Source organism: Myxocyprinus asiaticus, chromosome 6 (genome assembly GCF_019703515.2).
Source record: "Myxocyprinus asiaticus isolate MX2 ecotype Aquarium Trade chromosome 6, UBuf_Myxa_2, whole genome shotgun sequence".
In the NCBI taxonomy this organism is placed as follows: domain Eukaryota; kingdom Metazoa; phylum Chordata; class Actinopteri; order Cypriniformes; family Catostomidae; genus Myxocyprinus; species Myxocyprinus asiaticus.
This window is the reverse complement of record NC_059349.1, coordinates 55,622,474-55,646,384: the sequence shown is the minus strand read 5'-3', so window position 1 is coordinate 55,646,384 and position 23,911 is coordinate 55,622,474. Positions and strand designations below refer to the sequence as shown.

General features: G+C 39.0%; 3 protein-coding genes across 4 annotated transcripts in view; 1 reads left to right on the top strand and 2 right to left on the bottom strand.

Annotated features, from left to right (window-relative positions):
* Positions 1–23,911, top strand: part of LOC127443052 (yjeF N-terminal domain-containing 3-like) — a 479,510-nt gene that overhangs the window by 116,637 nt on the left and 338,962 nt on the right. The window lies entirely within an intron of this gene.
* LOC127443049 (5'-AMP-activated protein kinase subunit beta-2-like) overlaps positions 1–23,911 on the bottom strand; it is a 180,173-nt gene that overhangs the window by 129,255 nt on the left and 27,007 nt on the right. The gene's annotated exons all lie outside the window — the stretch shown is intronic.
* The window catches only part of LOC127443033 (serine/threonine-protein kinase STK11-like), a 39,740-nt gene that overhangs the window by 3,180 nt on the left and 12,649 nt on the right, over positions 1–23,911 (bottom strand). Inside the window, exons 3-10 of the mRNA XM_051701512.1 lie at positions 22,184–22,267; positions 21,882–21,971; positions 13,248–13,380; positions 12,621–12,757; positions 12,299–12,426; positions 6,143–6,200; positions 5,777–5,964; positions 5,394–5,653 (exon numbers count right to left, since the gene is read on the bottom strand). Coding sequence (XP_051557472.1) covers positions 5,439–5,653; positions 5,777–5,964; positions 6,143–6,200; positions 12,299–12,426; positions 12,621–12,757; positions 13,248–13,380; positions 21,882–21,971; positions 22,184–22,267 — 1,033 coding nt within the window. The 3' untranslated portion in view covers positions 5,394–5,438. The remainder of the gene's footprint in view (positions 1–5,393; positions 5,654–5,776; positions 5,965–6,142; positions 6,201–12,298; positions 12,427–12,620; positions 12,758–13,247; positions 13,381–21,881; positions 21,972–22,183; positions 22,268–23,911) is intronic.

Sequence of the window (23,911 nt, the reverse complement as noted above, 5' to 3'; positions counted from 1 at the left end):
CCCACCCTGAACACACACAAACACACGCACAACACACACACACGCGCACAACACACACACGCGCACAACACACACACACTCACGCACAAACACAACACACACACACACTCACGCACCAACACAACACACACACACTCACGCACCAACACAACACACACACACGCACAAACACAACACACACACACACACTCACGCACAAACACAACACACGCACACACTCACGCACAAACACAACACACGCGCACTCACGCACAACACACGCGCACTCACGCACAACACACGCGCACTCACGCACAACACACGCGCACTCACGCACAACACACGCGCACTCACACGCACAATGCACTCACGCACACACCGCACACTCACGCACAAACACAACACACTCATGCGCACTCGCGCACAACACGCGTGCGCGCAACACTCGCAGTGATGTCTGGGTGATGCGAGGGAAGCCTGCAGATGTTGTGTTTATAGAACACACGTTTGGTACATGCGCTTACCTCACCATTACAATCAAACACTTAAATAGTAACTGTAAAAAATACTAAATTAATTTACCATTACCATGATACAAAATACTTGATTTTGTTCATACAGTGGAGCCCTTACACAAGGCCCTTTGATTTCCATGATGCAGGAAACACAGCCAGAATCGTGAATATATGAAATTAAGGAATTCAGCCCTCTGCGGTCATGTTGGAGAAAGAATCGCCATTAGCTAGTACATTTTTGTTTTTACTCACCAAACTTTTCACAACATGAAAGTGTAATGCAACTGAAAATGATATAAAGAAAAGCGAGAACGGGGTCATCTTCACATACTGTATCTATAGTATTCATATATATGAATTCACACAATATAGTAATTAATACTGTACATTTTATTTTATATTTTGCCTCACATATTTAATCACATTTGAGCCTTTTAAAAATGTAGAAATGTCACATTTTAATTAATTTATATAATATAGAGAAATTGCATTTTTAATAATCATACAAGCTGTTGTCACTGTTTGAAATTTCATACACATTTTGAACAAAACTTGAAAAAGTTTGGAACCTAATAATGAAAATTAAGGCTTTAACGATTATGAAATTTGGCTGACGATTAATTGTCAAATAATTGCGATAATGATAATTGTCTGTTTTAGGTCTTTCACGAATATGATGATTAATTGTCAAATAAATTGTCACTTATTAAATTTTAGCTTGGGTCATATAATAAAATAAGTTTATATAGTTTCCTTTTCAGGCTTCTGAAACATATGAATGACAATCAAATATAAAATATAAAAATGTATTTTTAAATAATTAAAATAACATTTTAAGTTTCAAAATATTCTAACTAAAATATCTATCTTTTCTCTCAGATTTAGTGTTGGTCCATTTTACATTTCACACATTTTTTTTTTTTTTCAACCCAGCCAACCTGTATAGCTATTATATTATATTATATTATATTACGCTACATTGTATTATATTACATTACATTATATTATATTATTTTACATTGTTACATTACGTTACATTACATTACGTTACATTATATTATTTTACATTACGTTAAATTACATTATATTATTTTACCTTACGTTACATTACATTATATTATTTTACGTTACGTTACGTTACATTACATTATATTATTTTACATTACGTTACGTTACATTACGTTACATACATTATATTACGTTACATTACGTTATATTATTTTACGTTACGTTACATTACGTTATATTATTTTACATTACGTTACGTTACATTACATTATATTATTTTACATTGTTATATTACATTACGTTACATTATATTATATTATTTTACATTACGTTAAATTACATTACGTTACATTATATTATTTTACATTACGTTACGTTACGTTACATTACATTATTTTACATTACATTACATTATATTATTTTACGTTACATTACATTACGTTATATTATTTTACATTACGTTACATTACATTACGTTACATTATATTATTTTACGTTACATTATATTATTTTACATTACGTCACATTACATTATATTATTTTATGTTACATTCCATTACGTACAGTATATTATTTTACGTTATGTTACATTACATTATATTATTTAACATTACGTTACGCTACATACATTATATTACGTTACATTACATTATATTATTTTACGTTACATTACATTACGTTATATTATTTTACATTACGTTACGTTACATTACATTATATTATTTCACATTACGTTATATTACATTACATTATATTATTTTACATTACGTTAAATTACATTGTTACATTATATTATTTTACATTACATTACGTTATATTATTTGACATTACGTTACATTGTTACGTTACATTACATTACGTTACATTATATTATATTACATTACGTTACATTATATTATATTATTTTACATTGTTACATTACGTTACATTACATTATATTATTTTACGTTACATTATATTATTTTACATTACGTTAAATTACATTATATTATTTTACCTTACGTTACATTACATTATATTATTTTACGTTACGTTACGTTACATTACATTATATTATTTTACATTACGTTACGTTACATTACGTTACATACATTATATTACGTTACATTACATTATATTATTTTATTTTACGTTACGTTACATTACGTTATATTATTTTACATTACGTTACGTTACATTACATTATATTATTTTACATTGTTATATTACATTACGTTACATTATATTATATTATTTTACATTACGTTAAATTACATTACGTTACATTATATTATTTTACATTACGTTACATTACGTTACGTTACATTACGTTACGTTACATTATTTTACATTACATTACATATTATTTTACGTTACATTACATTACGTTATATTATTTTACATTACGTTACATTACATTACGTTACATTATATTATTTTACGTTACATTATATTATTTTACATTACGTCACATTACATTATATTATTTTATGTTACATTCCATTACGTTACATTATATTATTTTACGTTATGTTACATTACATTATATTATTTAACATTACGTTACGCTACATACATTATATTACGTTACATTACGTTATATTATTTTACATTACGTTATGTTACATTACATTATATTATTTCACATTACGTTATATTACATTACATTACATTATATTATATTATTTTACATTACGTTAAATTACATTGTTACATTATATTATTTTAAATTACGTTACATTACGTTATATTATTTGACATTACGTTACATTGTTACGTTACATTACATTACGTTACGTTACATTATATTATTTTACATTGCTACCTTACATTACGTTACATTATATTATTTTACGTTACATTACGTTACATTACATTATTTTATTTTACATTACATTATTTTACATTACGTTACGTTACATTCCATTATATTATTTTACATTCCATTACATTATTTTACATTATATATAGTAAAATATTTCTGCCTTATATTCTTCACTGTCACACATTTTAAGGCTCTCCGATGAACTTATGAGCACTTATTTCTCATGAAGGAAGACTTTAAAATTCTGTTTCTTGCATTTTATCATCTCCACAGAAATAGAGTAGGTGAATGAACCCGCAGTGACAACAGACATTCGCCATTACACAGTCGTTAAAGTTAACCTGGAGCACTTTGCGTTCACTATTAACTTTATATTTGATAAGTTTATACCTTGTTTATATTTTCAAGGGAGTTTGGCGTGAGCCTCTGTAGACGACGTGAACATCAGAGTGCTTGAGACGCGGTTGATCTTCACGTGCTATCAAGAGGTCTGCGGTGGTTTCATGTGATGCTCGGAGTTCAACTGAATGAGACACGAGTTTTACTGTGCGCTCATGAGACAGCATGCAGGGAAAGACGAGGCTGAATCCACCTTCATTTTATTCAGTAAAAGGATTTCTGTGCTTCGACGCTACACAATTACTGGCGAGAAAAATTCTAATATTTATTAGCCAGTGGCTAGTAACATTCATATTTTAGTCGCATAGCGCAAAATTGTACTGCATATGACAGTGATTTACTTGCAATGTTGAGGGCTGGAATTTCACAAAAACGTAACAAATTTGGGATGAGATGAATGAATTGAACACACAGCACGTACGTGATGCTCATGATGTGGTGTTTTCAGCATATGAGCGGCTGTAAATGCTCCACACAAACTGAATTCTCTCACGAGCGTTTCATTTAGAATGAAAATCTTATTAAAAACTATCATCAAAAACAACAAGAGACTCAAAGGTCTTCAATCATGTGTACCGCCAAAATAGAATTGTCATATTCAATGTAGTGGTAATAATACTACTAATAACAATATTTTAATATTAAATAGCTTTGGGGGGCCTGGGTATCTCAGTGAGTATTGACGCTGACTATCACACCTGGAGTCGTGAGTTCGAATCCAGGGTGTGCTGAGTGACTCCAGTCAGGTCTCCTAAGCAACCAAATTGGCCCGGTTGCTAGGGAGGGTAGAGTCACATGGGGTAACCTCCTCGTGGTCGCTATAATGTGGTTCTCGCACTCGGTGGGGCGTGTGGTGAGTTGTGCGTGGATGCCGCGGAGAATAGCGTGAAGCCTCCATGCGCTACGTCTCCGCGGTAACGCGCTCAACAAGCCACGTGATAAGATGCGCAGACGTGGAGGCAACTGAGAAGACGACACACTGCATTTCTCTGATTTCAACTATATAATCTTTATTTGTTGTGTAGCACTTTATAATCGGTAAAACCGATACAGTTGTGCTCAAAAGTTTGCATACCCTGGCAGAAATTTTCTTACAGAAGTGTAGGCTGAATAAATTATTTTTCCCCAAAATTTGCTTAATTGTATATGCAAATTAATGGTAAAACTATTATATTTATAGCACCAGAGAGAGTGTTTACAGTTTTTCTAGAAAGTTAACCAATTAATGTCTTACTTATAGTTGTCTTTGCATATTATGATGGGAAAGGAGAAAGTATTTTAACACTGAAAAAGTTACATACTTCACTTGTAATTTGATATTGCCATCAAAACCATTGTGATTATAGAACAAATATCCGATATATTGCCCAGCCCTATGCATATATTATGAATTTTGCTTGGCATCTCAAAATTTAGCCAATTTTTTTCCAATGAAAGAAGAGCCCTAAAGTTGCTCTGAGAGTTTCAGATTTACCCACTAAACATCATGTAAAAAGGCAAACTGTGTTGGTTCCTTTACATGTCAATCTGACGTCTCTTCCTGTGTAAGTATGTGATTCTTGGCCAGAATAATCTGCAGTGTGGATCAGACTTTACGTGATTAATCAGAAGTCTGAAGATCTACGAGACTACAGTGAATTGAAGATGATGAAAGCAGTGTGCAATGGTCAGTGTGGTGTGTGTCTCACCTGTACAGAGACGGGGCAGGTGTGGAGCCGCTCAGATGGGATGGGTCATTGCTGCTTACAGGTGGAGAGTTTGCGGATCTTGCTGGCGGCAGAAATGCCCTTCCGTGAGGGATTCGAGGAGGAACTGGAGCGGCGCTCAGACTTGGGTTTGAATGATGCAGACTCGGTCCCGTTCACACACAGCGGCTTCGCTACAGCACAACTGCGCTCTGAAACTCGATCTTCCTTCTCTTCCTCCTCCTCATCCTCCGTCACCTGCCCTGTTAAACCAGAACATCCTGTGTGTTAGTGAAGAGAAACTGATTCACCTACAGTAAACTGCTCTATACCTACTGTTTAAAACAGACCTTTCTACATAAATTTCACTGATGAACATCACTTACCTGGTACAGTGAAGTCCTGAGTGTATATGATGTCATCTTCCCCGTCAAACAGCTCATCATCGTCACCGTAACCATGGAGATCCACCAGGTACGGCACCACCGTCATGCTCCTCCATGAGTCTCGGGTCTCGGCGCTGGGCGGGATAGGCACGGGCGGTTCTGAGGGGGGATGCTTCTTACGAACCCAACTAGACAGAAAAGAAATAACAGATATGATCAAAAGATACCGGACATTAGACTAAAGACCTTTATTCACCATGCAGGAGATATACATGGAATTTTTCTTGGTGCAACAACACAACTGCACAAAGACAATGACTGTGATAATGTTGTCGAACAGCCATTGAGCCGAATAACAGGACTCACTTGTGTTGTCTGATCCGCTGTATGGAGAACCTCTTCACAGGATCATATTCCAGCATTCCTGCAAATAGGAACATGAGAGCTGATATCATCTGCCGGGTGGAAAATGTGATATCTACGTAATGGAGTGGTGGTGGCGTAGTGGACTAAAGCACTGAACTGGTAAGCAAAAGGTTGTTGGTTCGATCAACAGATATGATCAAAAGATACCAGATATTAGACTAAAGACCTTTAGCTGACTTCATTCCAGCCTTTGCCACGCAGTCCACCCTCAGCATCCTGGCACTGGCACTGACAGAAACATGGTGGGGGAACAGGTTTGCTCATTCATAACAACTGGACTTTTTCATCACACTCTTCACTATGTAACAATACTAGTTTTGAATTCCATGCTATTACTACAATACAACCCACAAAAATACATGTTGTTGTCATCTATCGCCCTCCAGGTCAGCTGACAAACTTTGAGGAGTTGGATGTCCTGCTGTCCTCCTTGCCGGAGGATGGTAGGCCACTTGTGGTTCTTGGTGATTTCAACATACACCAAGACAAGCCCCAGGCCACTGAACTGAATACTCTCCTGGCCTCATTTGACTTGGAAAAACTACACACCACAGCAACTCACAGATCGGGCAACCAGCTGGACCTCATCTTTACACGTAACTGTACCAACTCAAATATTCTTGTTACTCCTTTACGCGTCTCTGATCACTACTTTGTTCAATTCAACATGACACTCCCATCTACATTAAAACAGACTCCACCATTGGTTTCCTTTCGCCGTAACCTCCGTTCCCTCTCACCCTCTCGCCTTTCCACTGCTGTCTCTACATCTCTTCCTACACAAAATATATTTACCACGCTTAATGTAAACACTGCCACAGACACACTTAGCTCTACTTTAACAACCTGTCTAGACAACATCTGTCCTATCTCCATTAGGCCAGCGCGTGCTACACCACCCAGCCCCTGGCTGTCTGACGTCCTTCGTGAACATCGGACTGACCTCAGGGCAGCTGAGATGAGATGGCAGAAATCTAAAGATCCAGCAGATCTGGGTAAATATCAGTCCCTGCTTGCAACTTTTTCAGATAATGTCAAATCTGCAAAAACCTCCTATTACCAGAACAAGATCAACAGCACCAGACATTCGCAGCTTGTTTAGAACATTCAACACACTTCTCTGCCCTCCCCCTCCACCGCCTGACACATCACTGACAGCAGATGTCTTCACCACATTTTTTACTAAGGTTGCAGCCATCAGCAATACATTCTCAGCACCACACCTTGTCAAACACCTGTCTCCTGTATGCAACTCTTCTGTCTCCATGTTCTCTCCTCTGACTGACACTGAGGTCTCTAAACTCCTCCTCTCGAACCACCCCACCACCTGTTCCCTTGACCCCATTCCTTCCCACCTTCTCCAAGCTATTTCTCCGTCCATCCTACCTGCACTCACACACATAATTAACACATCTCTACTTACAGGCACTTTTCCCACTACATTTAAGCAGGCTCGAGTAACCCCGCTGCTGAAGAAACCCGCACTTAATCCCACACAAACAGAACACTACAGACCAGTCTCTCTCATACCATTCATGGCAAAAACACTTGAAAGGGCAGTTTTCAATCAAATCTCTTCCTCTCACATAACAAGCTGCTGGATGACAATCAGTCAGGCTTTAAAAGTGGACACTCCACCGAGACCACCCTGCTGTCTGTCACCGAGTCGCTGAGATGAGCGAAAGCTGAATCCAGATCATCAGTCCTGATTCTGCTGGACCTTTGTGCAGCCTTTGACACAGTCAACCATCAGATCTTACTCTCTACCCTCTCCTCGCTGGGCATCACAGGAACTGTGCTTGACTGGTTTAATTCCTATCTCTCAGGTAGGTCCTTCAAGGTAGCCTGGAGAGGTGAGGTATCCAAGCCACATCAGCTACTTACTGGGGTACCTCAGGGATCAGTGCTTGGGCCACTTCTCTTCTCTATATACACAACATCACTGGGACCCATCATTCAGGCACATGGTTTCTCTTACCACTGTTACGCTGATGACATGCAACTCTACTTGTCTTTCCAGCCCAATGACACCACAGTAACTGCACAAATTTCTGCCTGCCTGGCGGACATCTCGGCCTGGATGAAGGAACACCACCTGCAACTCAACCCAGCCAAGACTGAACTCCTTGTCTTTCCAGCCAACCCTGATGTTGAACACAGCATCACCATGCAGCTGGGTGCAACTACAGTAACGCCTTCCAAATCAGTCAGAAATCTAGGGGTAACCATCGACAACAGACTAAATTTCACAGACCACATCTCAAAGACCGCAAGATCATGTAGATTTACACTCTATAATATCAGGAAGATAAGACCCTTCCTCTCTGAACATGCCACACAACTTCTTGTTCAGTCACTTGTCATAACTAGACTGGACTACTGTAATGCTCTCATTGCAGGCCTCCCTGCATGTGCAACTAGACCCCTCCAAATGATCCAGAATTCAGCAGCATGTCTGGTCTTTAATAAACCAAAGAGAGCGCACGTTACACCACTCCTTGTCTCTCTCCACTGGCTGCCGGTTGATGCACGTATCAAATTCAAGGCTCTGATGCTGGCATACAAAACAGTTACTGGGTCTGCTCCAGCATACCTAAAATCATTTCTGCAGAGCTACGCGCCCACTAGAAGCCTGCGGTCGGCTAAGGAACGTTGCCTTGTTGTACCAACACAAAGAGGCACCAAAACACTTTCACGGACTTTCAGCCTCATCATACCAAGTTGGTGGAACGACCTTCCCAACTCCATCCGTGAAGCTGACTCACTCTCTGTCTTCAAAAAACGACTAAAAACACATCTTTTCCATGAGCACTTAACCAGTCATTAAAAAAAACAAAAAACAAATTCTGTTGCACTTTATCCTATTTTGAATACTATTATGATGCTAGTGATACTTTGTAATACAGCACTTTTTATACCACTGTCTCCTAAGATGATTCGCTTATGTTTTCCTCTCTTGTAAGTTGCTTTGGATAAAAGCCAAATGAATAAATGTAAATGAAAATTGAGAAACACGGATTCAGCGTCTTGCCTGTTTGTACATATTCCCTCACAAGTCATCTACGCAAACTGCTGAACCCATTTCATTTGGTTTTCTTTTATTTACAAGGGAACAGAAAGCTCTAACAAGTTCATTACAAAAAGTTTTTTGGAAAATCATTCCAGACTGCTCAAACATTCCAAGACCCGACATGCTGAACCGGTGAAAACAGATGCCAACGAATGCCAACTGGGTGATCACACTGATCCGACAAAACCCAATAACTGTTGGATGTTGGTGTTTGTTGGGGCAGTGTGAACTGGCCTTCAGAATAAAATAAGTTGGGTTAATTGCATGGATTCATTTTATAGAAAACCCTTTGAAATATGAAAAAATAGATTTGGAACAATTCAGAGATTTTCAGTTTTAGACACTGCTGAGAAAACTACCCAAAATGAAGTTGTCAAAAGTATAATTTATAATATATACAGTTGTGCTCAACAGTTTGCACACCCTGGCAGAAATTGTGAAATTTTGGCATTGATTTTGAAAATATGACTGATCATGCAAAAAAACTGTCTTTTATTTAAGGATAGTGATCATATGAAGCCATTTATCATCACATAGTTGTTTAGCTCCTTTTTAAATCATAATGATAACAGAAATCACCCAAATGGCCCTGATCAAAAGTTTACACACCCTTGAATGTTTGGCCTTGTTACAGACACACAAGGTGACACACACAGGTTTAAATGGCAATTAAAGATTCATTTCCCACACCTGTGGCTTTTTAAATTGCAATTAGTGTCTGTGTATAAATAGTCAATGAGTTTGTTAGCTCTCACGTGGATGCACTGAGCAGGCTAGATACTGAGCCATGGGGAGCAGAAAAGAACTGTCAAAAGACCTGCGTAACAAGGTAATGGAACTTTATAAAGATGGAAAAGGATATAAAAAGATATCCAAAGCCTTGAAAATGCCAGTCAGTACTGTTCAATCACTTATTAAGAAGTGGAAAATTCAGGGATCTCTTGATACCAAGCCAAGGTCAGGTAGACCAAGAAAGATTTCAGCCACAACTGCCAGAAGAATTGTTCAGGATACAAAGAAAAACCCACAGGTAACCTCAGGAGAAATACAGGCTGCTCTGGAAAAAGACGGTGTGGTTGTTTCAAGGAGCACAATACGACGATACTTGAACAAAAATGAGCTGCATGGTCGAGTTGCCAGAAAGAAGCCTTTACTGCGCCAATGCCACAAAAAAGCCTGGTTACAATATGCCCGACAACACCTTGACACGCCTCACAGCTTCTGGCACACTGTAATTTGGAGTGACGAGTCCAAAATAGAGCTTTATGGTCACAACCATAAGCGCTATGTTTGGAGAGGGGTCAACAAGGCCTATAGTGAAAAGAATACCATCCCCACTGTGAAGCATGGTGGTGGCTCACTGATGTTTTGGGGGGGTGTGAGCTCTCAAGACACGGGGAATCTCGTGAAAATCGATGGCAAGATGAATGCAGCATGTTATCAGAAAATACTGGCAGACAATTTGCATTCTTCTGCACGAAAGCTGCACATGGGATGCTCTTGGACTTTCCAGCATGACAATGACCCTAAGCACAAGGCCAAGTTGACCCTCCAGTGGTTACAGCAGAAAAAGGTGAAGGTTCTGGAGTGGCCATCACAGTCCCCTGATGTGCTTCGAGCGCCATCTTGTGTGCAGTCTGTGTATGTGCGCTCGTGCTCTTCTCACCCACGTGGGATAATGCCACTTTCCAAATATGGATTCTAAAACTCTCTAGACATCCAATGAGGATGATCTAATACATCTATCACGTAAAGGATCATGTTTCAGTGAATCAATCCCAGAGAAAGCTGAAGACGCCATTAGAGATTGGCCACTATAGCTTGTCATGACACTCTTTGAGGAATATTTCAGGATCTACACATTATATTACGTTGAGTATGGGCTTGTTTGATTCAGAATCGTCTGCTGTAAGGCTATTTTCTGTATCATGTTTATTTTTCATGAATAAACCAAAATGTGACAAATTCTGTTTATCTGTTTTGTGGATTTCACACGTTTGATCTCTGAGTGAAACAAATTTGCTCGTTGTATTCTACTAATCAAGACCTTTCCAAAGACATATGATACATGGGTATGTGATTTCTTTTTTTTAAAAATCTTTTTACCGGTTCTAAAATTATCGGTGATCGTAAATTTGAAAATGGAACGCTAATGGTTCTATTTTATCAGCGAATTTACAAGCAATATTTGAGAATTGCTCAAATCAGCTATATTCATTGTAAAGATAAAAGTCTACACTTTAAAACAAGACCAATTTTGTGCAGCTCAAGCAAGTGGTTGTTGAATGATACCATAATATGATTTTTTCCCCGTGATTAGCGCCCCCCTGTGGCGATTAACCGGGCCGCTCCGGATTTAAGCGATTAAAAGGCAGAAAAGTGAAGTTTATATTTTTATAAAAGCACTTACATTAATTCTTCTGTTAAAACCTGTGTATTATTTGAGTGTAAAGTTGATTAAATTGTCATTTTTATGGTTGTAAAGGCAACAAAGTTGTAAAATTGTCTATAACTTCACACAGATGCGGTTAGTAAGTGATCTAATCACAGTAAAATCATGTTAACACACATATTGTTTATGTCTTGTGTCTATACTTTTGAAACAGTGAGTATTTTAATGTTTACAGATTGACCCCATTGACTTCCATTGTAAGTGTCTCACTGGAACACACATTTGTGCTTTATTTAAAGAAAAGGAGAGATGAGTCGAAATTAATTTTTGTGGTGATCAACAATATGCTTCAAATGCTGTCGATTGAACCCAAAATATTCCTTTAAGACAAATCAGCACAAAAGATGTGAAAGTAAAGGTGTGTTAATGCCCTTAAACACTGCACTGGTCTAAATTTAGAGCTGAGCTGAACATTAATAACACAGGGCCCTCTGATGGTCAGACCTATGAACTACAGTAAGGCTCAGGTAAAGCAATGCTCTCTGAACATGTAAACTCTGAACGCTGATTTGAATTTAATCTGAACTTGTTTTTGTACATAATCATTGATGTCAGACAGGAGTGTGTAACTCACCTCTCAACAGATCTGAGAGCAGTGGGATGCAATCCTCTGGAATACTGTAGTCACCCTTCCCAATGTTCTCAAACAGCTTATAGATGTTGTCCCCTTCAAATGGGTACAGGCTTGTGGTTATGTTGTATCTGTGACGGGAGAGAGAGGAAGGTTTTACTATCTTTAAGTCAACATGAAACGGCACACTTACTGCTTATTCATTCAAGCAGTGATGAGAAATGAATTAGTCTATAATCAGCTAATTAAACATCATCAACAGCCGTTTACTTCTGTAAATACTGTCTGATTGCTTTCAAACCATTTGTGTGTGTTTGAATCTTACAGTGTGACTCCAGCAGACCAGATATCCACTTTAAACCCTGAAAACGTGTCGAGGCCGTTGGCAATCTCGGGGGGCTGGAACGCCGGTGACCCCTGACTCGTCCTACACGTGTCATCCTCCGCAAAGGGGTGCAGTGCCTAGAGGTCAAAGGTCAAAGCTAAATACATACGGTGTAGGGTGAAGGTGTATTGATCCCTGTGACTAGGAGGAGGGCATGGCCGGGCCGTGTTAGAGAGAGACACATGTGGCCGCTGTGCGTGTGTCTGTGTGTTTAAGTTGATTTATGTCATTAAAAGTCTCATTGACTGCTCAGCCAGTTCCCGCCGCCCCCCTTGCCCATCCTTACCAATTACAATCCCTTAACCTAACGTTCAGACACACCAGACAACTCAAAACATTTGATCTGATTAAGGAAAATGCATAATATCACAACAAAATTACTAGTACATACTACCATTGGTCTTATTATTTTACAGTTTTGATGACTTTACTATTATTCTAACATGTGGAAAAAGGTCAAAAATGAAGAATGAGAGTGTGTGACTCATTTCAGCAAGTATATAAGAGCATTGATCACTGTGATGTCACAGATGAGCCTGTTTGACTGGTGATAAAACTCGCTCTCACCTCTGCTACACCCAAATCAGAGATCTTTAACGTCCCATCTGTAGTCAGCAGCAAATTCCCTGGTTTAATATCTTTGTGTACTATTCCCTGGCTGTGCAAGTATTCAAGACCATCCAAAAGCTGGCAGAAGTACCTGAGAGAGAGAGACAAGAGGTGAAACATCGCACCAGTACAACAGAAAGTGAAATATCTGAATTATATTGACACATAACACACGTGTATATAAGAGCACTGATGAGCAGAGTCAGAAGTATTTTACTGATAAGGGTGCCACGGAGTTTTTGACAGTTAGATTACCATCTGAGAAAACAAAATCATGACTAACCAGACTATTTGCAAATTTTCTTATTATGCAACAGCACGGAGGCAAAACAATTATAATTGAACGTGTTAGTGGACACGGGTTGTGTTTTCAACAGTTTGTTAAAGCCATCCGTTGTCTGTCAGACAGCCCAACATAAAGGAGCACATAAAAATACTGTCCTTTACTCTTCCACAACACCTCACAAATAAACCTGTGGAATATGCATAATAACGGGAACATTGCTTATGTTATGTCCTCAGCCAATTACAGCAGGCGATTTAAAGTCCAATAATGACTCAAATTTAAATGTACTGTTGAACACGCTGAATTTGTACACAAGCAATGCTTTAAACAATGAGGATGACTAGAACATTCTGTCCCATTTGAAGGATGTGTACCTTTATATGTCTTCTGTCTGCATGTTTTACATCCGTCATCTTCAGTTACCGTCAGTCATTCAAATGCTCCCAAACAGCTGATTTAAGTTGCTTTTTCACTGGATATGAATTTCTAAAAACTCTTTTATATTATATCTTTATTAGGGCTGGGACATTTTACACGTTAATTTCTGTGATTAATAGTTTTTGTTTAACAAGTAAAATTGATTTATGCAATTAACGCAGCATTTATTTTTTTCTTATTTACTTCCTGAAACTTTAATGTTTTTCCCCACTTCCTGTGGCTAAAACTGGCATATTTATATTTATATATTTGTATATTTTTTCATTTATTAATTTGTTTTCCAGGAGGTACATGCTTGACTCAACTGCACATCCTAGCGATGCATGTCCCGGGCATAATAAACATGAATGGAGACTTCACCTGCAAGTGGTGAGCCAGGTGTGGGAGAGATACCGGCAAGCTGCTGTATCTCTGCGCATCGCCCGAAAACACTCCCTCCCTTTCATCTGAACCAGTGACAGAAGCAAAACCGCCGAGTGAGACCCTGCGTGCACGATAGAGACTGAGAGGGGCAGTGGTGGCTCAGCGGTTAAGGCTCGGGGGTTCAAGCCCCAGCACCACCAAGATGCCACTGTTGGGCCCTTGAGCAAGGCCCTTGACCCTATCTGCTCCAGGGGCGCTGTATCATGGCTGACCCTGCACTCTGACCCCAGCTTAGCTGAGATATGTGAAAAAAAAAAGAATTTCACTGTATATGTGCAAATGTATAATGTGTGATAAATAAATAGAATTATAAAAAAATTATGCTGGAGTCAAGTATACTTGTAGAGACTGAATGGCAGCCAGAGATTATAATAGTTTTAAGATATTAAACTTCAGTATTCAATATGTTTTATATCTGTATGTATAATGTCTAATAATGCATTGGTATTGTACACTTAAGTTTATCTTACCATTAAAGTTTGATATGAATTGATCATATTTAAAAAGGTCTACTGTAAAACACCAGAAGATTTTGCCCAACTTTTAATTACAGAATGTTCACTGATTTTATAGCATGTAAACACGTCTAAATATATCCACACAAAAAAAATTAATAAAATAAAAAAAAAACATTTTAACGTACATATTAAAATATTTAAATAAATCATGACTAACCAATTTCTTGAAAGTTCTTTAAGACAAAGTATAAAGAAAAAATATTTATGATTATAAGACTAAGATTTTTTTTTTACATTCTATAAATCGATTTTAAAAACTATTGACCGATAAATATATATACACACTACCGGTCAAAATTCATAATTCCCATAGTTCCATTAATGTTATTCCATAGTTTTGATGACTTTACTATTATTCTAAAATGTGAAAAAAAAAATATATATATATATATATAATAAAGAATGAATGTTTCAAAACTTTTGACTGTTAGTGTGTGTGTGTGTGCACGCTCACACACTCTCACACTCACAGACACTCACAGACACAGACTCACACACACAGACTCACAGACACAGACTCACAGACACAGACTCACAGACACAGACTCACACACACAGACTCACACACACAGACTCACACACACAGACTCACACACACAGACTCACAGACACAGACTCACAGACACAGACTCACAGACACAGACTCACAGACACTCACACACACAGACACTCACACACACAGACACTCACACACACAGACACTCACACACACAGACACTCACACACACTCACACACACAGACACTCACACACACACACACTCACACACACACACACACTCACACACACACACACACTCACACACACTCACACACTCACACACACTCACACACTCACACACTCACACACTCACACACTCACACACACACACACACTCACTCACACACACACACACACACACACTCACACACACACACACACACTCACACACACTCACACACACTCACACACTCACACACACTCACACACTCACACACACTCACACACACTCACACACACTCACACACACTCACACACACTCACACACACTCACACACACTCACACACACTCACACACACTCACACACACTCACTCACACACTCACTCACACACTCACTCACACACTCACTCACACACTCACTCACACACTCACTCAGAAGCGGCTACAAGTTCTGAATAATGTACAGATTTTGCTTCAATTCATCAAAGTGTCATTCAGCTGATCATAAAGTATAGTCAGGACATTACTGATGTAAAAAACAGCACCATCACTAGTTGAAAAAAGTCATTTTTGATCAAATCTAGACAGCAGCCATCACTCCAACACCTTATCCTTGAGTAATCATGATAAATTGATCATTTGGTGCTAGAAAATCACTTGCCATTATATCAAACACAGCTGAAAGATATTTGGTTCAGTAAATGAAGATTAACATTGTCTTTGTGTTTGTTTTTGAGTTGCCACAGTATGCAATAGACTGGCATGTCTTAAGGTCAATATTAGGTCAAAAATGGCAAAAAAGAAACAGCTTTCTCTAGAAACTCGTCAGTCAATCATTGTTTTGAGGAATGAAGGCTACACAATGCTTGAAATTGCCAAAAAACTGAAGATTTCATACAAAGGTGTCCACTACAGTCTTCAAAGACAAAGGACAACTGACTCTAACAAGGACAGAAAGAGATGTGGAAGACCAGATGTACAACTAAACAAGAGGATAAGTACATCAGAGTCTCTAGTTTGAGAAATAGACACCTCACATGTCCTCAGCTGACAGCTTCATTGAATTCTACCCGCTCAACACCAGTTTCATGTACAACAGTAAAGAGAAGACTCAGGGGTGCAGGCCTTATGGGAACAATTGCAAAGAAAAAGCCACTTTTGAAACAGTAAAACAAAAAGAAAAGGTTAGAGTGGGCAAAGAAACACAGACATTGGACAACAGATCATTGGAAAAGAGTGTTCTGGATCTTAACCCCATTGAGCTTTTGTGGGATCAGCTAGACTGTAAGGTGCGTGAGAAGTGCCCGACAAGACAGACACATCTATGGCAAGTGCTACAGGAAGTGTGGGGTGAAATGTCACCTGAGTATCTGGACAAACTGACAGCTAGAATGTCACATATATATATATATTTTTTTACTATTATTTTTGCCATGTATAAATAAATCATTTAATGGTTTTGAACCGTAGATAAAAAATTCTTACACTGTGACATTTTTATTGGATGCACCAAAAAGTTTCATTTGCCTTTTGTTGTATATTCTTTCTTCTACTGTATATAAGCACTTTATTAGCACTTTGTAGGGTAAAGATGTTCTCATATGAGCCAAAAGTCAGTTTTTATATCAATAGTTATGCAATATTTAAAAAATATTATTGAGTATATTCATATTTGTTGGAGCCTAGATGGTATGTTAGAAATGCCAACTTTTACCTAACCAAGATGGCGCCACGGATGGCCGCCTCGGTGTCTCCAATTCTATTATTATTTTTGTTTGTTTGTCCTGTGTTTAGTATTTTTTTTCCAATCAGTTTTACCAGGGATGAACAGCTGAACATTCGGCAGCACATACCATACAATCTTTTCCCAGTTTTTGAATATTCAGACGTTTTGATGGACATTTTAGTCGGAGGCGCAGCTGTGTTAAGCGCGCTATGAGACGCAAACGAGGGAAGCGAGCCGGCACGCTGGTCAAGCTCCGACAACACGGCTTTCGAACAGCTCACAGATACTGTTACATCATCAGTTTCTGTGAGGATATGTGCATTCCCACTAGGACTTATTTAACGTTCAACAACGACAAACCATGGTTTACAGTAGGATGTCAAATGAAAATTCGAAATTTCAATATTCGTTGAATTTAAGAAAAACAAATGCAAATTCGAATGCTAAAATTGTGCATTAGAATTTTGGATGTGTGCCAAGAACTGAAGGTGACTTCAGATTGATCGCATTTTTGCGCTACAAAAGGCTAGACACAGCGCAACAAATACAGTTTAACAGAAAGCAGGTGTCTCAAGATTTATTTATTTTTTTGGGGGGATTTTTCCCTTTTTCTCCCAATCTGGAATGCCCAATTCCCAATGTGCTTTTAATTCCTCGTGGTCGCATAGTGATTCGCCTCAATTCGGGTGGCGGAGGACGAATCTCAGTTGCCTCCGTGTCTGAGAACATCAACCTGCATATCTTATCACGTGGCTTGTTGAGCGTGCTGCCACGGAGACATAGCGCGTGTGGAGGCTTCACGCCATCCACCGCGGCAACCACGCTCAACTCACCACGCACCCCACCGAGAACGAACCACATTATAGCGACCACGAGGAGGTTACCCCATGTGACTCTACCCTCCCTAGCAACCAGGCCAATTTGGTTGCTTAGGAGACCTGGCTGGAGTCATTCAGCATTCCCGGAGATACGAACTAGCGAACTCCAGGGGTGGTAGCCAGCGTATTTTACCACTGAGCTACCCAGGCCCCCATGTCTCAAGATGTTTTTAAAGTTGTTTTTAATTAGAAACAGCATCTAAAAAACAGCACTCTAGCTCAAGACGCTGAATAAACAAAAACAAAGTGAAAAAGAAAAAAAAGACGTTCATCTATTGCGTGCTTACATAGAAAAACAAATGGATGGTAGCAAAAGCGTTCGGTGTGAACAGCCCTTTACGTTCTTGGCTGTTGCGTCTTGCTCTCGTATAAGCGTTTCTCAGATTATGAGTTGTTTAAACGCTTTGTCAGGAAAGATGTTCAACTTGGAAATGTGTGTCTCGAGATCCTCGCGTTCAGTTCCAGTCTGTTGTGTTCCATCTGTTTGAACAGCCCCTGGCCTTGGCTGATCGTTTGAGCCGCTTCACCACCGAGTTCAGCTAAATACCACTGCTATCTGTGAATATTGCTACTCTATACACAACTGTACTGAATAAAAAAAAAAAAATGTGGTATTTCGCTGTTATTATGAAGCTCGAGTCTGGAGTAGTATACTATGGCATCAGTGCAAGTGTAACACCATGTGGACTGCCTATTGAAGCGCCCCCCCCATTTTACTTTAGACTTAACATTTGAGAATATGGACAGACTAAAACTTTTTATTTATTTATTTTATGCACATTACTTGAAAATGAAATGCTCTTTCTTTACAGCCAGGAATGTTCTTTGCAATAATATTATGGTGCTGTATGGTTTATGTATTTATTGCGCCCTCTTGTGGACTAAGGAAACAAAGTCAATTTAAAAATCCTTTATTATCTAAATAATATTATTAGAATTTTGAAAATATTTAAGGTAAAAAAAATTAATTTAGTTTCTCTGCTCAATTGACAGCCCTAGTTTACAGCAAAACTCAGGCAGCTTCGTAAGGCCAAAGAGGATGCTTACAGAAGTGGGGATAAAATCTTGTACAATCAGGCCTGACAAAAGAGATTAGAGCGGCTAAAAGAAGCTACTCTGAGAATTGGCTGGCTGGCTGATGACCTGAATGTTTTTTACTGTAGATTTGATAAGCCCAGTCTCACACCCCACACCCACTCTGACCTTCACCACACACAAACATCAACACCTCCTGCAACCTCCCTCCTGCTACTCAACCTGCACTTGAGATCTGTGAAGAGGATGTGTGCCGGGTCTTCCGGAAACAAAAAACAAGGAAAGCACAGGGCCCAGATGGTGCTTCACCTTCTTGTCTAAAATTCTGTGCTAACCAGCTGGCCCCCATCTTCACACAGATCTTCAACAGATCATTGGAGCAGTGTGAAGTCCCATGCTGCTTCAAATGCTACACTATCATCCCTGTCCCAAAGAAACCCAAGATCACAGGACTTAATGACTACAGACCTGTCGCCCTGACGTCTGTGGTCATGAAGTCATTTGAGAGACTGGTGTTGGCCCACCTGAAGAACATCACTGGACCCTTTCTAGATCACCTTCAATTTGCTTATCGAGCAAACAGGTCTGTAGATGATGCAGTCAACATGGGATTGCATCATATCCTGCAACATCTGGACAGATCAGGGACATATGCAAGGATCCTTTTTGTGGACTTCAGTTCGGCTTTCAACACCATCATCCCAGCTATACTCCAGAATAAATTACACCAACTCTCTGTTCCCACGTCTATCTGTCAGTGGATTACCAGCTTTCTGACAGATAGCCAGCAGCTAGTGAGACTGGGGAAATTCACTTCCAGCACCTGTAAAATCAGTACTGGTGCTCCCCAGGGACGTGCTCTCCCCACTACTCTTTTCCCTCTATACCAATGACTGTACCGCCAAGGACCCCTCTGTCAAGCTCCTGAAGTTTGCAGATGACACCACTGTAATCGGCCTCATCCGAGATGATGACGAGTCTGCATACAGAAAGGAGGCTGAACAAATGGCTTTCTGGTGCAGTCAAAACAACCTGGAGCTGAACACGTTTAAAACAGTGGAGATGATAGTGGACTTTAGGAGGAACACCCCAACACTGACCCCCCTCACCATTCTAAACATCACTGTGGCAGCAGTGGAGTCATTCAGGTTCCTGGGCACTACCATCTCACAGGACCTGAAGTGGGAGACCCACATTGACTCCATTGTGAAAAAGGCCCAGCAGAGGTTGTACTTCCTTCGCCAGTTGAGGAAGTTCAACCTGTCGCAGGTGCTGCTGATACAGTTCAACTCAGCAGTCATTGAGTCTGTCCTCTGCACTTCAATAACTGTCTGGTTTGGTTCAGCTTCAGTTCAGACTGCTGAGAGAATTATTGGTTGCCCCCTGCCCTCCCTTCAAGAACTATACACTTCCAGAGTGAGGAAAAGGGCTGGAAAAATCACTCTGGACCCCACTCACCCTGGCCACTACCTTTTTGAACTGTTGCCTTCGGGACAGCACTACAGAGCTCTGAGCACCAGAACCGTCAGGCACAAGAACAGTTTTTTCTCTCAGGCTATCCATCTCATGAACAGTTAAAACTGCCCAATTGAGCATTAATTATGTGCAATAACAAGCTTAGTCTATTTATATTTATCCAACATATCCTACCTCTTCTGCCATTACATTCCCTTGCATCTGTATATAACAGATTTGTATTTGTACACACACACACACACACACACACATTCATACACACACTATATGGCCAAAAATATGTGGACACCCCCTTCTAATTAAAGAGTTTGGTTACTCCGTTAATACCAGTGAAGATAAATCATAATTCTACTCCAAACAATGGTATTCTAGGGCATTCAGTGCTTCCAACTTTATGGCAACAGTTTGGGGAGAGCCCTTTTTTATTCCAGCATGAAAATGCCCCTGTGCACAAAGCAAAGTCCATAAAGAAATGGTTTACTGTGTCTGGCGTGGAAGAAATTGACTGTCCTGCACAAAGCCCAGACCTGAACCCCACTGAACAATTTTGGGGTGAACTGGAACAGCAACTGTAAGTCAGGCCCCATCAACCAACATCAGTTCCTGACCTCACTGATGCACTTGTGTCTGAATGAGAGCAAATCCCTGCAGCCATGTTACTACATACAGTATAGTGGAAAACCTTCCCAAAAGAGTGGAAGCTGTTATTACAGCAAAGGGGGAAATTGATGCCTAAGGTTTTGAAATTGAAGGTTCATCAAGCACATATGGTGTCCACAAACTTTTGGCCACATAGTGTATATATATATATAGTCTTATTGTGTATTTCTATATATACTTATATTTCTATTCTATTCTATTCTATTATCTCTGTCTTGTTGTATTGTCGGTGCACTGGAAGCTTCTGTCACAAAGACAAATTCCTTGTATGTGTAAGCATACTTGGCATTAAAGCTTATTCTGATTCTGATTTTAGTTATTGCAAAAGAAGCCTTATTTTAAATGACCATTTTCGCCCAAAAATTTGAAGTGCATTACTAAGAGCAGTTGTCTCTTAATCATCGGAAATTATGTGAAACATTTCTTATCTGATGGTGTTTGAGAAGTCTTACCCGTGAGCTTGAAACACTGGAAATCTTTTCTCTGGCACGCTATCCAACATTTCCTGCATTCCACACACACAATACTCCATGACCATATACGTGAGAGAGCGTAGTCAAGGAACCATTAGAAAAACACCATAACAACAGTCACACATGATGTCGGGTTGTTTGAAAAGATGTGAAATACTCTATCCCACCATACGATCCTTATTCCTCATGTGACAAATGAACTAGAAGTGATATTAACTACAACACACACGAACACACAGACAAGACACATGAACACACACTGCAGGTGGTGTGAAGGATATATCTTCTGCTTCTCTTCATTGTACAGCACGTCCACCAGCTGGATGACGTTCTTGTGCTGTAGTCGTCTCAGTAGCTGAATCTCCCTGCAGGACAAAAACTCATTGTAAAGAGGGCAGAGGTCAAAGAAGTCACAGAGCTGTGAGATAATTTAATGAGGACCGGGTGTGGCGTCAGGTGCTGACAGATTGCGTGTGCCATTTAATACTCTTGTGAAATGTTTTCCCCAGCACATAATTTACATTTTACAGTTATATTCTTATCTGTAAAAAGAAAGTTATGAAAGAAGCTCACGCACCAACTGAATGAACTGAACTCTGAAGTCAAACACATTCAGGTCCAAACCAACAACTCTAGTGTTAAAACACCATTATGAGAGAGGCAAGTGATGAGAAAATATGTAGTATTTGATACTGCTTCTACAGGCCAAAAATAACTGAACTCGCACTCACTCTCGCGTGCAGCATGTGCTGAGGTATTTGTGTTTATCAGTGAACTTCGAGAGTTCGAAACACATGAGAGCATCACACTGAAATGTGTGTGTTCAGTGAGTAAAACACTTCTGATGATCAGCATGAAGTCTGATCCACACTGCAGATTATTCTCAACATGACCCCGCCCACTTAAGCCCAGTTCACACTGTACGATTTTGGCCATTTTTACATATTTAACTTAAAATATAAAAATCAAATAATAAAATACGGATATATGATTTCCTTTTAAGGCTTTAAATATTTATAAATCACATGATAAAGTATGTTTTCAATATCAAAATATTTCTAAATACTTAAAATATGACACTTATTTTTATTTTTATTTTTTTTTATTTTGGTAAATTTTACATTTACTTTGTTGTTTTCGGTATTCATAAATTAGATTTTATTTGTAATATAAAAAAATAGATGTATTTTTAATATATTTATATTCTAGAATATTCTTTTATATTATATTATGCAATAGTAAAATACTTTATTTTGTCCTAATTTTCTTTACTTTCACATGCTCACGAGCCCTTATTTCTCATGAAGCAAAACCTTTGAGATTACGTTTCATCATTTTATCACTTTACAGAAATGGAGTAAGCGTTCATCTGCTCTGCGTGTCATTAACACTGTGTGTATATGAACCTGTTATTACCAGGAACATATGTCATTACACAAGCGTTTAAAGGAAAATGTCCTTCAAATGTAGTCAATATTTCATACTCATTAATTTCAGTTGATGATAATGTGCAAAATGACAAAATCATGCACCAAACTGTATCACACCAATCAGATTAATATTTAATATGCAAGATTAAACAACATGAGAAAAGTGTCCTGAAAACCTAAACTGCTGAAATAAACGCATACAATGAATATACTGAAGAATTAGACACTATAAGACACTGGGTTACATGTAGCGTGTTTTTAAGTACATGCTGTATTCACAAGAAAAGTTACGCATTGTGACTATCATGAGAAAAGCTCGATTACACTTACTTGTGTCCGACACAGAACAATAAAGTATAACAGCTGCCTATGCTGCTAGGGGCAGTGGTGGCTTGGCGGTTAAGGCTCTGGGTTATTGACTAGATGGTCAGGGGTTCAAGCCCCAACACCGCCACGATGCCACCGTTGGGCCCTTGAGCAAGGCCCTTGACCCCATCTGCTCCAGGGGCGCCGTATCATGGCTGACCCTGCGCTCTGACCCCAGCTTGGCTGGGATATGTGAAAACTTTAGGGGGCAGT